The 15,042-nt window shown below is 38.5% G+C and overlaps 1 protein-coding gene across 1 annotated transcript; it reads left to right on the top strand.

Annotated features, from left to right (window-relative positions):
- The first annotated feature begins 276 nt into the window (after nt 1-276).
- On the top strand, nt 277-5,135 carry LOC133739021 (PI-PLC X domain-containing protein At5g67130-like). The gene is made up of 9 exons (XM_062166730.1): nt 277-436; nt 529-594; nt 742-864; nt 952-1,089; nt 2,799-2,897; nt 3,148-3,451; nt 3,570-3,793; nt 4,665-4,751; nt 4,878-5,135. The coding sequence occupies exons 1-9, from the start codon at nt 428-430 to the stop codon at nt 5,028-5,030; spliced, it is 1,203 nt and encodes a 400-aa protein (XP_062022714.1). The 5' UTR covers nt 277-427; the 3' UTR covers nt 5,031-5,135.
- Nucleotides 5,136-15,042: the final 9,907 nt, after the last annotated feature.

Here is a 15,042-nt window from a genome sequence, read left to right as displayed (position 1 = left end):
TTAATTATTTCAGATAACCAAAAGAACACAACTCACAACCGTATATTTGCTTTAGATGAACATCAGTACTTATACTTTGGCAATCTCCTCATCGTCAATTGAAAATTAAGATAGGCCTTTGTTCCCACAGGAAACCTCAAAAGAAATTGACTAATAATAAACAAAAATTCTGTAAGCTACCAAAGTAGCAAGTACAACAATCGCGTTGTCAACTTGGCAGCTTTCATTATATTGCATGTAAGAGAAAGATGTTGTGTGGGACCAAACTTTAGGTATGTCATAAAACAACTTTTGAATACTAGACAACCCCCTCCAATTCAAATTGCTAGACTCGGTTTTGGAGTAGGAAGAAGTTTTCTTCAGTCTGTTTTAATTTTGTTAGATTTCTGTGTGGGGCAATTTCATTGAACTTGTTATTCTCTCTGCAATGGAGCATGTAATCAACTTCTTCTTAATCATCATCTTCTTTCCTTCCTTTTTCTTTATGTATGACTTACTAATCCATCCATCTCTGGTTTTCACTTGCAGAGACTCTTGCTCATTGCAACTCTGTTTTCTTTGCTTTGTCTCCTTCACCTTTCTTCAGCCCGCAAGGTATCTCACTCTGTAATCTTTAATTTTTCATCCAAAAGAATCAAAACTGAAAACCCTTTCATTTTTCGCTCAAATTTCACACTTTTTCATCAACTAAAACCCCAACACCAACCATCAATCATACTCTGTTTTCTCTGCTTTTTCCAGGAGGGAGAGAAATGCATCAAGAACAGTGACTGCGACTCAGGATTTCACTGCGAGACTTGCGTTGCAAACAATAATTTTTTGCCGAAATGCACTAGAATAAAGCCCATAAGTCCAATTTCTCAAGTAATAGACTTGATTTTAAATTTTCAGTTTTGGTTTTGGTTTTGGCTCTTGCATGTCCTTTCAGTAATGGTGTGGCCACTTGAACAGGTGAAAACGCTGCCGTTTAACAGGTATTCCTGGTTAACAACCCACAATTCGTTTGCGAAACTCGGTGACAAGTCGGCGACGGGATCTGTGATTTTGGCTCCGACTAATCAGCAGGACTCCATCACCGATCAGCTTAATGTATGTGTCCTTCCTTATCTTCCTTAATTATCTTCAAATTATATTTTTTTCGATCTTGTGTTTTTTCTCGGGAAGAACGAATATATATATATATATAACTTTGTTCAGGTGCGGATATCCGCACCTAAGAAAAAAGATACGGATTTCCAGTTTGGTGGTGTTATTACTGAGATATTCAACAATAGCATACAACCTTGTACTATAGTTGGGGAAAAAAAACCAAACCTTACCAGAAAACAAGAAGCAATGCATGAATGATTGAGGGAGAATAGATTGCGGGATGAAAATGATTTTTTTGTTCTTTTTCAATAATATGTGGAAGTGGGAGAAAGCCGAGATTCACACGACAATAAACACATTGTTAACATTTCTAACATGTTTAAAAGAGTCTGGACTCTGGATTGAAGATTATATGGTTTTAGGTTATGATATCACTTATATCATAGGTTCAATATATATAAACCTCAAGTACTATGTTCTAAATCCGAAATTAATGGTGCTTGTACCATGATCACTTTAAAAATTACCAGTTTATTATTTCAACGTGGTGGTTGGCCTCCTAGTCAGATTCTGCAATATATGTTTGTAGTTTTGTACATCAATAAATATCATGGTAGTTGAAATTGAAATTGATAGCTTAGCTCTTGGCAAAATTTGACGCGGCTTGAATTAAAAATGGAGGCCTCGGTAGCTGCGGTAGGATTCATTATGAAATAGTGGTCCGCGCTACTAGGTCCTAATTATAAGCATTCATGGGCATTTATACATGTTGGAATGTCCTACCCAAAAATTTTGTATTGGTCTTTCAATCTATGTGATACTCATGCACGGATATGTAAGAGATTTCCAGTAACTGCTGAATCCGGAGTCATCTGCAAATATCACATTCATCTACATTTCGAAATCGTCCACACGCGTGTAGGTCACTTAAACTACGTACCATAACTCTAGGAATTTAGGAACTTTAGGATTACATAACAACTTGACAATGAAGATGAAACAGTGATCAACTTCAAAAACACTTCTAAAGAAAGAATCAAAAAAATGTCGTACTTTATGAGTCTTCGCTTACCAGCAAGAATATCATGTTACTTATGCTTGTACACCCGTAGAAGGATAGGCAAGTCTGAAGGGTTTTTTACATGCCTTTTATTTTAAGATCAAATTGTTATGGATTAGGTGTGTTTTGACTTCGATTTTTTCTCTCTTCCTCTTCTTCCTCTATTTTCTATTGAGTAAGAAGGGAACAAGCATATACTTATAATATATAAAATCTCTAAAGAACTCAGCTATATAATTATAATATTGATGATGATGATAAAAAAAAAAAAAAATTAAAAAAAAGGGGGCTATATTATGATATGATATTGATGATGATGACTACTTGCAAAACGTACCTAGCATGCTTGCTTTATAATACAAGCAGACCATATGAATCAGTCTAACAATAAACATATGACCCATGAGGGGAGTCAGATATATATTGACCATAAAAAAAAAAAAAAAACTAGGGAATCAGATAGGTGATTCAATATTAATAATCATTTCTATGAATGGCAAAAAAAAATATTTATTGCCATGATAGGATAAATAATTAGGGGAGTGCGAATATTCTGCATTGTTCCATGTACTATTCGTACATTAGTTGATTTCTTGTTGCACTTCAAAATTATGAGATATGTTTACGAAGTTGTATGATCATCTTGCAGAATGGTGTTAGAGGCTTAATGCTGGACATGTATGACTATTTAGGTGACATTTGGTTATGTCACTCGTACGGTGGCAACTGCTACAACTACACAGCTTTTGTAAGTGTATATATGCAGAGTTGCTGACGAATGAAATTATTTTTAAGTTATTAGAATCCTAGTTAATTATTCACATCTTTGCTTATAGATATTTAAAAAGTTATTTTTTGAAGACGTACATAGTGATTTGGCACTCCACGTGCATTTCAATACATTTGAACTGTTGAGTCGTTAAAAGTGAAGTAAAGTGTGAAAGTGGAGCGCCAAAATCACTCCATACTAATCTTTCATGATCTGATTTATGTATCAGCAACCTGCCATTAGAGAACTGAAAGAAATTACAGCATTTCTTGAAGCAAACCCGTCTGAGATTGTGACAATCATAATTGAAGACTACGTTACATCACCAAAGGGCTTGACCAAAGTGTTTGATGCTGCTGGCTTGAGAAAATTCTGGTTCCCAGTTTCAAGAATGCCCAAAAAGGGTGGAGATTGGCCAACAGTTGCTGATATGATCCAGAAAAATCAGCGTTTGCTAGTCTTCACTTCTAAGCAAAGAAAAGAGGCTGATGAAGGCATTGCCTACCAGTGGAGTTACATGGTGGAAAACCAATGTGAGTCCCATTTTTTATTCTCTTCCAACTTCGTTACAATTGATTCTCTTTGTTTCTGTAAATTAATTTTGTGTTTTAATAAAATTAGACACAATTCTGATGTATCTGAAATATATAGATGGAAATGGTGGCATGAAAGCTGGATCATGTCCAAACCGTGCGGAATCATCAGCCATGAACACAACAACGAGATCATTAGTCCTAGTGAACTATTTCCGAGATGTCCCAACCCTCCCTCAATCTTGCAAAGATAATTCAGATTCATTGCTTGACATGGTTAATACCTGTTACAGTGTGGCTGCTAAAAGATGGCCTAACTTCATTGCCGTTGATTTTTACAAGGTATGAATGATTTTTAAAAAATCAATAAATCTAAGTACTAGAAAGCTAGTAGTTAACTTAGGTAGATGCTCAGTTTATTCGTGTGTGTATATATATATATATATATATATATCCAATCCAGAGCGGAGCTCCGCTTTGAAAATAACGTGTGAAGTTCGAGTTTTAGGTCACTTTTCTGTCGCATATCCACATCTCGACCGTTCAGTTTTTAGGTACTAGTGTATAGATCATCTCTGCAAATTTTCAGCCAAATTAATGATCGTTAAGGTATCTAACTCGCTTAAACCAATGGACGGACTGAATCTATCAACATGAACCGTACTAGCTTTAAGGCAATTATCGATGCCTTAACGATCATCATTTTAGCTGAAAATTTTTAGAGACGATCTATACACTAGTACCTAAAAACTGAACGGTCGAGATGTGGATATGCGACAGAAAAATGACCCAAAACTCGAACTTCACACGTTAATTTTCAAAGCGGAGCTCCGCTCTGGATTGGATCTGTGTATATATATATATATATATTTTTTTTTTCTCAGGTGTGGACGTCTGTACCGAAATTTCGGTATGGATTTCCCGTTTTCCCCCACTTTCAGATCACATTTTCACATCTTAACCGTTCAGTTGTTAGGTCCTAATGTATAGATCAACTCTACAAAATTTCAGCCAATTTGGTGATTATTAAGGCATCCAAAACTACAAATTACAACAATGTACACGAACGGTTCCGGTTCGACAGATTCGGTTCGTTCGTGTAAATTGCAGCCGCACCGTCCCGTCCGCACCGTAGCCGGACTGTATATATATATATATATATATATATATATATATATATGTTTAATTCATTTTCCGTAATCAACCAATTCAGAGAAGTGATGGTGGCGGCGCTCCTAAAGCTGTAGATGTGGTAAATGGTCATTTAGTTTGCGGGTGTCCAAGCATAGCCAACTGCAGGGTGAGTACTAAATACCCCCAACGTTATTTATTTCCTGTTGTTGGATCAGCAAGACCAATCTGAACAGCAGTTTCAAATTACAATATTACGTACGTCTGCTTGTAATCTATGCTCATGTTGACACAGGCGAATGTGAGCTATGGAACATGCCCGCCTGAGGCTGCTATAGTCCCGGAAAGTGCACCAGAAATTGGTGCTAGCAGCTTTGGTTATTCAAATAGAGGACCAGTGTTGTATGGGACTGTTCTTGTGACCCTTACCTTCTTGTTGTCATTGTAGATTTTATAACCTGATCTATTTATTCTCTTCTATATACATAACATAAATGAAAACAAAAAGAAATTCTAGCCAACATTATTGAGCTAGAATATTTTGGACTGAATATTTTGGCATTGTGCACTTGAATTGTCCATTTGTTTAAATTATTGAGCTGCTCTTTTCTTGTTAACTATTTTATGATTGTCCTGGTGACCTGGTTGGGACAATTTGTTGGTGACCATGTGAGTGTTAGATGTGAAGAATCATGTTCATATCTTTGTCTACTCTGGCTGCCAGTCAATTATGGTGCATTATGAATTTATGATCTATAAATAAATATAATGGGTGTCACCACCTAGAGGCTAAGAGGTCATCGGATATCATTACAATCAAAGATAATATTCTAAATGAAACTGGCCGGGGTGATCCGATTCTGGCTTTCCTCTAAAAATCTTGGCTACTCAGATGTAGTCTAATTCCAGGTTTACTACATGGACACACTATGATCCAAATGAAAGGATCGAGATTTCTAAGTTGCTGATTGATACTTTAATAATATCAATGGTTCTATTGCAATCCCCTGGGGAATCAGAATGAGTAGAAAAGAATACTTCAATTCAGGGTTAATTCGATAAATCTATTCATCCCACAATGAGGGTATATATACAAGTACAAAGGAGTAGTCTAACTCTAATAGGAAACAATCTTTCCATAATTACAGGATATCCTAATTAAATAAAATCCTAATTACATACAGATTTACAGCGATTCTACACTCCCCCTCAAGTTGGTGCATAGATGTCTATCATGCCCAACTTGTCAACTGAGCTGTCAAATACCTTCCTGGACACTCCTTTAGTAAGAATATCAGCTAATTGTTCCTCTGAGTTTACAAATGGAAAGCGAATAACCTTTCTGTCAAGATTTTCTTTAATAAAATGACGGTCAACCTCCACATGCTTTGTTCTATCATGCTGAACTGGATTATGTGCAATCTCAATGGCAGCTGTATTATCACAATGCAAATCCATAGGCTTTTTAAGCTTGTAACCCAGGTCTTTCAAGACATTACGAATCCACAACATTTCACAGACTCCATGTGCCATACCTCGGAACTCAGCTTCTGCACTTGATCTGGCAACAACTTTCTGCTTTTTGCTACGCCAAGTGACAAGGTTCCCTCCAACAAAAGTGAAGTACCCAGATGTAGAACGTCTGTCAGTTTTATCACCAGCCCAATCTGCATCTGTGTACCCAACAACTTCCAATTCATCTTTTTTCTGAAACAGTAACCCTTTACCTGGCGCCATCTTCAAGTACTTCAAAATACGAAAGACTGCATCCATATGCTCTTCACTAGGACAATGCATAAATTGACTAACAACACTCACAGCATAAGCAATATCAGGTCTAGTATGTGAAAGATAAATCAACCTTCCTACAAGACGTTGATACCTCCCTTTGTCAGTTGGAACTTGATCAGGATAAATAGCAAGTCTGTGATTCATCTCAATGGGTGTCTCCATTGGTCTACAGTCCAGCATCCCTGTTTCAGCAAGTAAATCAAGGACATACTTCCTTTGTGAAAGCAAAATCCCCTTCTTAGACCTTGCAACTTCAATACCCAGAAAATACTTCAGTTGTCCCAGATCCTTCATTTCAAACTCCTTTGACAGATACTTTTGCAATTCATTCATCTCTTTCGGATCATCCCCTGTAACAATCATGTCATCAACATACACAATAAGAGCTGTAATCTTACCATTCTTGTCACGCCCCGAATTTTGAATAATAAATTCAAATCCGAAACATGAATAATTACAATTACAAAATCCAAATCTCGAAACTTCGAGTTCATTATTACAATTCACTCTCACAAGCAATATTGTAAAGTTCAAATGAGCATAACACACCTCACAACGTACAATTGCTGTAAAACTCTAACAATTGCTCTAACCGCACGATCACCGTCCTGGTTCTCCTGTCCTGTAGGATTACCCGCTACACAATTTGAATAGTGTACCGGGAGTTGCAACAACACAAAACCCGGTAAGCTTTTTACAGCCAGTATGAGTAAACAAGAAGAACTGTTGATTTAATAAAATACATTTCCTTTAACTCAAGTATAGAAATGTAGAAACATCACAATTACAATGATCACCACAAAACCACTTCACTTTCTCACTCTCATATATATATAAATATATATATATATATATAAATATTATACACTTATGAGTCACTCCCCGTTACCCTCATAAGGTCACTCAACATTTGGCAGACAGACTAGAGCTCTAACTGATCGTTTCCACCTACCCGGCGCGAGGGCGTGGTTCACGATTTAATGCTATTAGTTTCCACCTACCCGGTACAAGGGCGTGGTTCACTAATAGATGCCATGGTCACCCCCGTGACCTATTGATCTCCACAGATCAATATATCTCAACAAATCAACAATTTATTGTTTCTCAACAATAAATTTAATACCTCTCACAATATTGTTGCTTTTCAACAATAAACTCAACACAACCATAACAGTACATAATATCTCACAATTTCAACAATACATATTATTTCACATAAATAATATATATATAGATAGACATTCACACAGGAATGCCCATTAATACCAACTATAGCTCACACAATGACGACAAAAAATAAATTAATTAAAAGTACTCGGTTCGTAATATGAACCACGTGAGGTTTACTCACCTCGATAATCCCGCTGCGTCTTCAATTCCGCTCAAAATACGATCCACAATCGTCCACTAACTCAAACCGTCAATCACCTAGTCAGATACGATCTTAACTTAGCAATCATTCATAAACCACACATATACGGAAATCCAACGGTCGGATTCTAATTTAATGATGATCCAACGGCCAGATCGAATTTATATGATGATCCAACGGTCAGATCCTCACGGATCGCCCTTAGGATCATCCTCCAAAATTATCACGAAGATCCAACGGTCAGATCTTCTTGAATCACTCTAACAAACATCTCCTCAAAATTATACGAAAATCCGACGGTTAGATTCTCACGAATCGCCTTCCGAATCACTATTTCACAATTATACGAAGATCCAACGGTCGGATCTTCGCCCATGACCACACAAAGCCACTGGGACAGTCATAAGATCAACATAACAAAACTACAAGTCCATCGGACGGTCTGATCTTCACAGATCACAAATCGAACGATCGAAATCGATCGAAACTTAAAAATTCATAACTTAATCATACGATATCCAAAAATTATGAATTATATATGCAAACGATCGTATCGACACGTAGAACACAAAAATGGACAGAAACTGTCCTTGGGGTGGCCGGAGGTCGCCGGAAACCACCATCACAGTGGCGGCACCGCCACCCATCCAAAGTCAAAATTAGACAAAACTTCCAACACGAAAGTTCTTCATCTTAACTCGAATTGAAACTTTCATAACTACACCAAAGTCAGATTATAAGCCAAAAAGTAGAATTTTACCTTATAAGGTTTGAAACCCGAAGAACCCTAGTTTTGAATTCGTTCCAATTCGATCTCCACAGATGAAATCGATGCAATCCACCTTAGGGGAAATGATCTACATCCTCAGAAGTGCAGAATCCTCTCAAGAATCACGGCAAAAGGTGGCCGGAGGAGGGAGAACGACGGTGGGGAAAGGAGGTGATTTCCAGCTCGACTGCACCGTGTTCTTCGACTTGTAGCGGCTACCACGTTGGTTATTTCCCCTCGATGTCTTCTACAAAGTTGTAATATAGCTCAGGCCCAGAAAAATCCCTTTTGGAATCAACTCGATTCGAGGTTGGATGAGAGAGATATCGGCCGGTGAAGGAAGAGCAGCATCGGGCGAATTCCAGCTCGAGCTGTGCAGCTTCTCGGCCTCCTAGCACCTTCCATGGTTCTTTTCTCACTTTGATGTCTTCTAGGAAGTTTTAACTGACTTCAAGGCGAATGAAAATACTTTTGGAATCAAGTCGATCGGAGGTCTGTGGAGGGAGATATGGCCGGTGGAAGAGAGAGGAACAAATCTGGGCTCGGGAGAGAATTGGGGAGAAAATATAGGTTTCTGAAATTTCTGTCCTCCAATGCAATTTCCGGAACTTTTTTTTTGTATTTATAGAATTTTCCCGATTTTCAATCGCTTATAACTTTCTCATACGAACTCCGATTTTCGCATTCCATATGTCCACGAACTCGTATCGACGCGCTCTACAACTTTCATGAATGAAGTTTTCCCAAATTCCCAATGTATAAAAAGTCACTTTTTGAGACCTCCTAAATAACGTTCGTTTTCGAAAATTAATCGTTCGAACTAATTCCATAACTTCTCCAAGCCTCGTACTCGCTCCCACTATCGTGAAATCATTTCTAAAAATCCACGGAAATTAATTTGGATTTTTCGGGGTATTACAATTCTTGCGTTTGATAAACAAGGTATGGTCAGAATTGCTCTGTCTGTACCCAAAGGCTTTCATGGACTTTGAAAATCTTCCAAACCAAGCTCTTGGAGACTGCTTCAGGCCATACAAAGACTTCTTCAATTTACATACCTTGCCAACGTCACTTGGGTAATTCTTAACACCTGGGGGCACATCCATGTACACTTCTTCCTCCAAATTCCCATTAAGAAACGCATTCTTCACATCAAACTGGTGCAAGGGCCAATCTTTGTTTGCTGCAAGTGAGATTAAAATCCGGATAGTATTAATCTTTGCCACAGGTGCAAAAGTCTCCTCATAATCAATCCCATAGCGTTGTGTATATCCTTTGGCAACCAACCTCGCCTTGTATCTACTAATAGTTCCATCTGCATTAAGCTTCACAGTAAATACCCAACGACACCGTACAGTCTTCTTTCCAACCGGCATAGGTACTAGCTCCCATGTTGCATTCTTTTGAAGAGCTTCCAATTCTTCATTCATCGCCTTTGTCCATTTTGGATCCGTCAATGCATCCTGCACGTTACTAGGAATAGATACAGTAGATAATTGATCAACAACAAGTGCATGTGACCCAGAAATCCTATGGTTAGACATAAAATTAGCTATAGGGTATTTAGCTTTGGCTTTGATATCTGGTTCATATTGTTTCTTAGGAATTCCCTTGGTAACCCTTTGTGATTTCCTAGGTTCGACACTTTCTAACCCAGAAGATTCATTAAAGTTTAGGGGTACCTGAGGAGGATCATTCTGACCGGGATCTTCAGTTGGTGATGCAGAAGGGGGAATATCTTGTGTGTGAGCTTCAGATACGTCTTGATTTTGATTCAAACTATCCAGAAAAGTCATCTCTTCTGTCTCGGAGTTCACAACACTCTGTTCGGCAGTTACATTTTCTGTTTCGGAATTCACAACACTCTGTTCGGCAGTCGCATTTTCTGTTTCGGTATTCGCAACACTTCGTTCGGCAGTCGCATTGTCTATTTCGGAATTCACAATGCTCTGTTCGGCAACTGCATTTTCTGTTTCCAAATTTCTACCCTAAAATGTATCCTCCAAATTTTCCAAGTCTTCAAAGACATCAAAATCAATAATAGAACGAGGATTCCCTTCACAACCTCTCTCCCCCTGAAGGGAAGACTGAGAAGCTCCCCCTGAGTAATAAGGCTCGGATTCACGAAAAGCAACATCAAGAGAGACATGTATAGTGTCAGTAAGGGGATCATAACATCGATAACCCTTCTGGAAGTCAGCATAACCAACAAAGATACACTTACGGGCACAGGGATCAAGCTTGCTGCGTTGAGGCTTGGGAATATGAACATAGGCTGTGCAACCAAACACCCGGGGCTCCAAATTAGGCATAGAAGGGATGGTCAAAAGTGTATGAAGCTTCTGATGAGGATTCTGAAACTCAATCACCCGTGAAGGAGTACGGTTGATAAGATATGCTGCTGATTTTACTGCTTCTCCCCAATAGGACCGAGGTACATTCATGCCAAATAAAGAAGCACGAACAACTTCCATCAACTGCCTGTTCTTCCGTTCTGCTAAACCATTCTGTTGAGGAGTATAAGAATTGGAGGTTTGATGACGAATTCCATGTCACAGGCAAAACTCAATCATAGGGCCATTCACAAACTCTCCACCATTGTCAGACTGAAACACTCTGATGGATTGTTGATACTGAGTTGCCACCATTTTGTGAAATTCGGTAAACATTCCAAATACATCACTCTTATTCTTCAGTAACGACACCCATGTCATGCGAGTGCAATCATCAATAAACGTTACAAAATACCGAGCTCTAGAAAGAGAAGGAATTTTCGCAGGACCCCAGACATCGGAGTGAATCTTCATAAAAGGAATAGGACTTTTATTAAGACTTGGTGAATATGAAATACGGTGACTCTTGGCCAGTTCACAGATGTCACAGTGGAAATCCAAATCACTAACAACTGAAAACAATTGAGGTTGCAGCTTCTTAAGATAACGAAAGGATAGATGACCTAAACGGCGATGCCATAACCATACAGCTTCCTTCGCATTCTCTACCCCGTTGATCTGATTGGCTTGTCCCAAAATATGCTTCTGTTTCTTTCCAGTCTCTGTCAGATCCAGATAGTATAATTTCCCCCTTCTAACACCATAACCAAGAATCCGTCGAGTCAGAATGTCCTGAAACACACAGAAAGACGGATAGAAGGTCACAATACATGCAAGAGCTAAAATAACTTGACCAACAGACAGGAGATTATAAGCTAGTGATGGAACAACTAAGACAGATTCAAGGGTTAAGGTATCAGATAAAGCAATAGAACCTTCTCCGGTGACCGGAGTTGGAGTACCATCAGCAGTAGAGACAACGGCTTGAGGGGAACGTCTAAGGTTTTTCACAAGACTTGGGTCATTGGTCATATGGTCAGATGCACCTGTATCAATTATCCATGTACTATTAAAAGTAACCTTACCCTTCATACCTGACTGCGCTACATTAGCAGAGGCATTGTCTAGGTAAACTTTCTCTGTAGTAGCAACAGCGGCCTTGCCCAGATTCTTTCGCGGTTTCTTGGTGAAGTCCCACCAATCAGGGTAACCAATCACTTCATAACACCGCTCCTTGCTATGACCTAATTCCCCACAGATAATGCACCTTTTGTTTGCATATGGATTTGGTTTACCTAGAGGACGGTGTGGAGAAGGTCCTGAGAAGCCTGGAGGATCCTGTTTGCGTTGAGCCATAACAGAAAATTCGGGAGTCACCGAATGCCCCATAGCCTGTTTCTCTGATTGGATCATTGAGGAATTCATGATTTTCGCAGGATTGGATTTTCAAGGGTTTCAAGATGGATATGAATGTTTTTGAAAAAAAAAGTTTTTTTTTTTTTTTTCTTTGAAAAAAGGTAGGGTGATGGTGGTTTGAAATTCAGGATGGTTTGATTTCAACGGTGGTGGTACGCAGCGGTTTGTGGTGTTCTTCGGGATTCAGGATTCAGGATTCAAAAGATGCAGCGCAAGTTCAAAGGATTGAACCTGCTCTGATACCAAGTAGAAAAGAATACTTCAATTCAGGGTTAATTCGATAAATCTATTCATCCCACAATGAGGGTATATATACAAGTACAAAGGAGTAGTCTAACTCTAATAGGAAACAATCTTTCCATAATTACAGGATATCCTAATTAAATAAAATCCTAATTACATACAGATTTACAGCGATTCTACAGAATGCTGATTAAGGATATTCATCACCTTACATATTCTTTTGAGTCAATTCACTTCAAGCATAATTGGAGAGAAAGAAACTTAATTTATGGCTAATGCAATTACAAACACAGGACATTTAAGTTTAGTGATGGCATAGTAATGCAACTCTCTTCCATTATCTGCTATTCAAGCTTTCAATTTTGTCATTGAGCTGTGATCCGTTGGTAATTTATAACTCCAACATTGTAAATGTCATGGGTTCGATTCTCATTTACATATGTAAATGTTGGATGAGTTAAGGGTTTACAAGAAAAAAAAAATTGATAGACTAGGTTTACGTAGTACTAGAGGAAGTTCCTAGTAATTTATTTTCCTTTAATAAAAAAAAGAAAAACTTAAAGTCAGTTTTGTTAAACCGGAAAGGGTGAGATCAGGGGCGGAGCCACGTGGGGACCCAGTGGGTCCCGTGCCCCACTGACTTTTATATATTTTTTAATTTTTGTACATGAAAATCAGAATAAGTAGCTAAGAGTTTGTTAGTTACAAAACAAGCCAACTTGGCGCAGTGGCAAGGCGTGCATGAATTGTGCTATTGGTCCTAGGTTCGAATCACGCATGGTTGGAAGATTAGTTTTTCAATTTTCTTTCCTTTTTTTAAGGACATTAACACAATTTTTTCTTATAATTTTAAAGTTAAAAATAAATATGTATCCATAATAAAAAAAACTTGTCTAATATCTAAAAGCAATAAAATTTACTAATAAAATATTAATTTTACCGTAATTTCATCTAATTTATTATTTTTTATTAAAATTTTAGTATATATTTTATTTTATTTTTCTTTAAATTTCTGAGTGCCCCAGTTGATAGGAAATTTTGGCTCCGCCACTGGGTGAGATATATTATAACAAGGGTTTAGTTATCATATAACCTAGCATTCTGCTAGGGTTGAGAGCGGCTGCTCTCTGGGCAGCTGCTAGCATCTGCCTCTATAGCTATGAAGGTTCTTGGCAGCCTGTTGCGTGAGGTCGAGAACAGTCAAAAACTCTTGTCTTTTGACCTTATAAAGTGAGGTTGTTCACATGAAAAAAAGGCATCTAATGAAGCTGGGGTGATGAAAAGGCTATTCAAATATGGTGGTGGAAAGGTGTAGCAAAGATGCGCAGGTCAAGACCAATTTCGATGCTTGGAGTGGTTGCGGGCAACCACCAGCACTTTTGGGTGCTTGGAGCGGTTGTGCGAGGTCCTGGTCAAGTTATGTCAGATTGAGGTTGCACCTAGGCAACTAGAATGGTGGTAGGGTTGAAGTATGGATACAGGGTCGGATCTTGTTGGGACATAAAATTTCGGGAAAGAGATTCCCAACACATAATCTCCCACCTTCAATCTTCGAAAAGCCTTAGACGCATCCATCTTCTAAATGATCATGAGGAGAAGGGACTTGCAGAAAAACACTCTGATGACCTTATAATTGATACATGTTACCGTTGTTATCCATGATTCCTCCCCAATTCTTCCATAAGCTTAAGAATTTATAGTCCTCACTTCATGTTTCTTGGCCCTTATTCCATGTTGTAGTGGAAGGAGTGATGTTTGCATGTTCTCCACTACCAATCATGTTCTACTTTCTTTCATTTTATCTAGTTGTTAGTTTCTTTAGGGCTTCGCCATCGAGCATGGTTTAATGGATGGGGGCCAAAGCCAAAATTTTACACTCCCATATAATGGACCCATCACACTAAACATGAAAAGGACCCATCCGCCCACATCCGCCGCTCGTCGATGAGGCCAAAGCCCCCGCCGACTAGGAGGGCTGCCAGACGAGAATAGATTTACGACTTAGAAGATTTGGTATACGTGCGTGCAACGCACTACAAAAAAAAATTGCAATAGCCACGGCGCCACGCCGTAGCAAAAGAGCATTGGCGACGGCTCTGTGACGACAATGCTTCTGACGCCGTTGGTGGCGTCGCCAATAGTATTTGCGACGACAAATGCACCGTCGCAAGATTATTAGCGACGGCAAATGGTTTGCCGTCGCAAGAATTTTGCGACTAAAAAATGCCGTCGCAAATACCAATGGCGACGCCATCAATCGCTACTGAAGTTTTTTGCCGTCGCCAAAAGTCATTTGCTACCAAAAAAATGCCGTCGCAAAAGTGTTATTTATGAATAAAAAAAAATCTGGCATGCAAATATGCATGCCAATTTTTTTTTTTTTTTTTTGATACAAGCTATACAAAAAGAAATGAAGCTTATATAAAAAAGTGTTACATTTTAGTTTTGTCATGGATGTCACAAAAGGAATGATGATTCTACCAAAGTTTACAAGATAATTAACTTCTACAAGGTAGTTATCTTCCTCTACATCAAC

Source organism: Rosa rugosa, chromosome 3 (assembly GCF_958449725.1).
Source record: "Rosa rugosa chromosome 3, drRosRugo1.1, whole genome shotgun sequence".
In the NCBI taxonomy this organism is placed as follows: Eukaryota; Viridiplantae; Streptophyta; class Magnoliopsida; order Rosales; family Rosaceae; genus Rosa; species Rosa rugosa.
The sequence above is the reverse complement of the archived record's forward strand: the minus strand, read 5'-3'. Positions and strand labels throughout refer to the sequence as shown.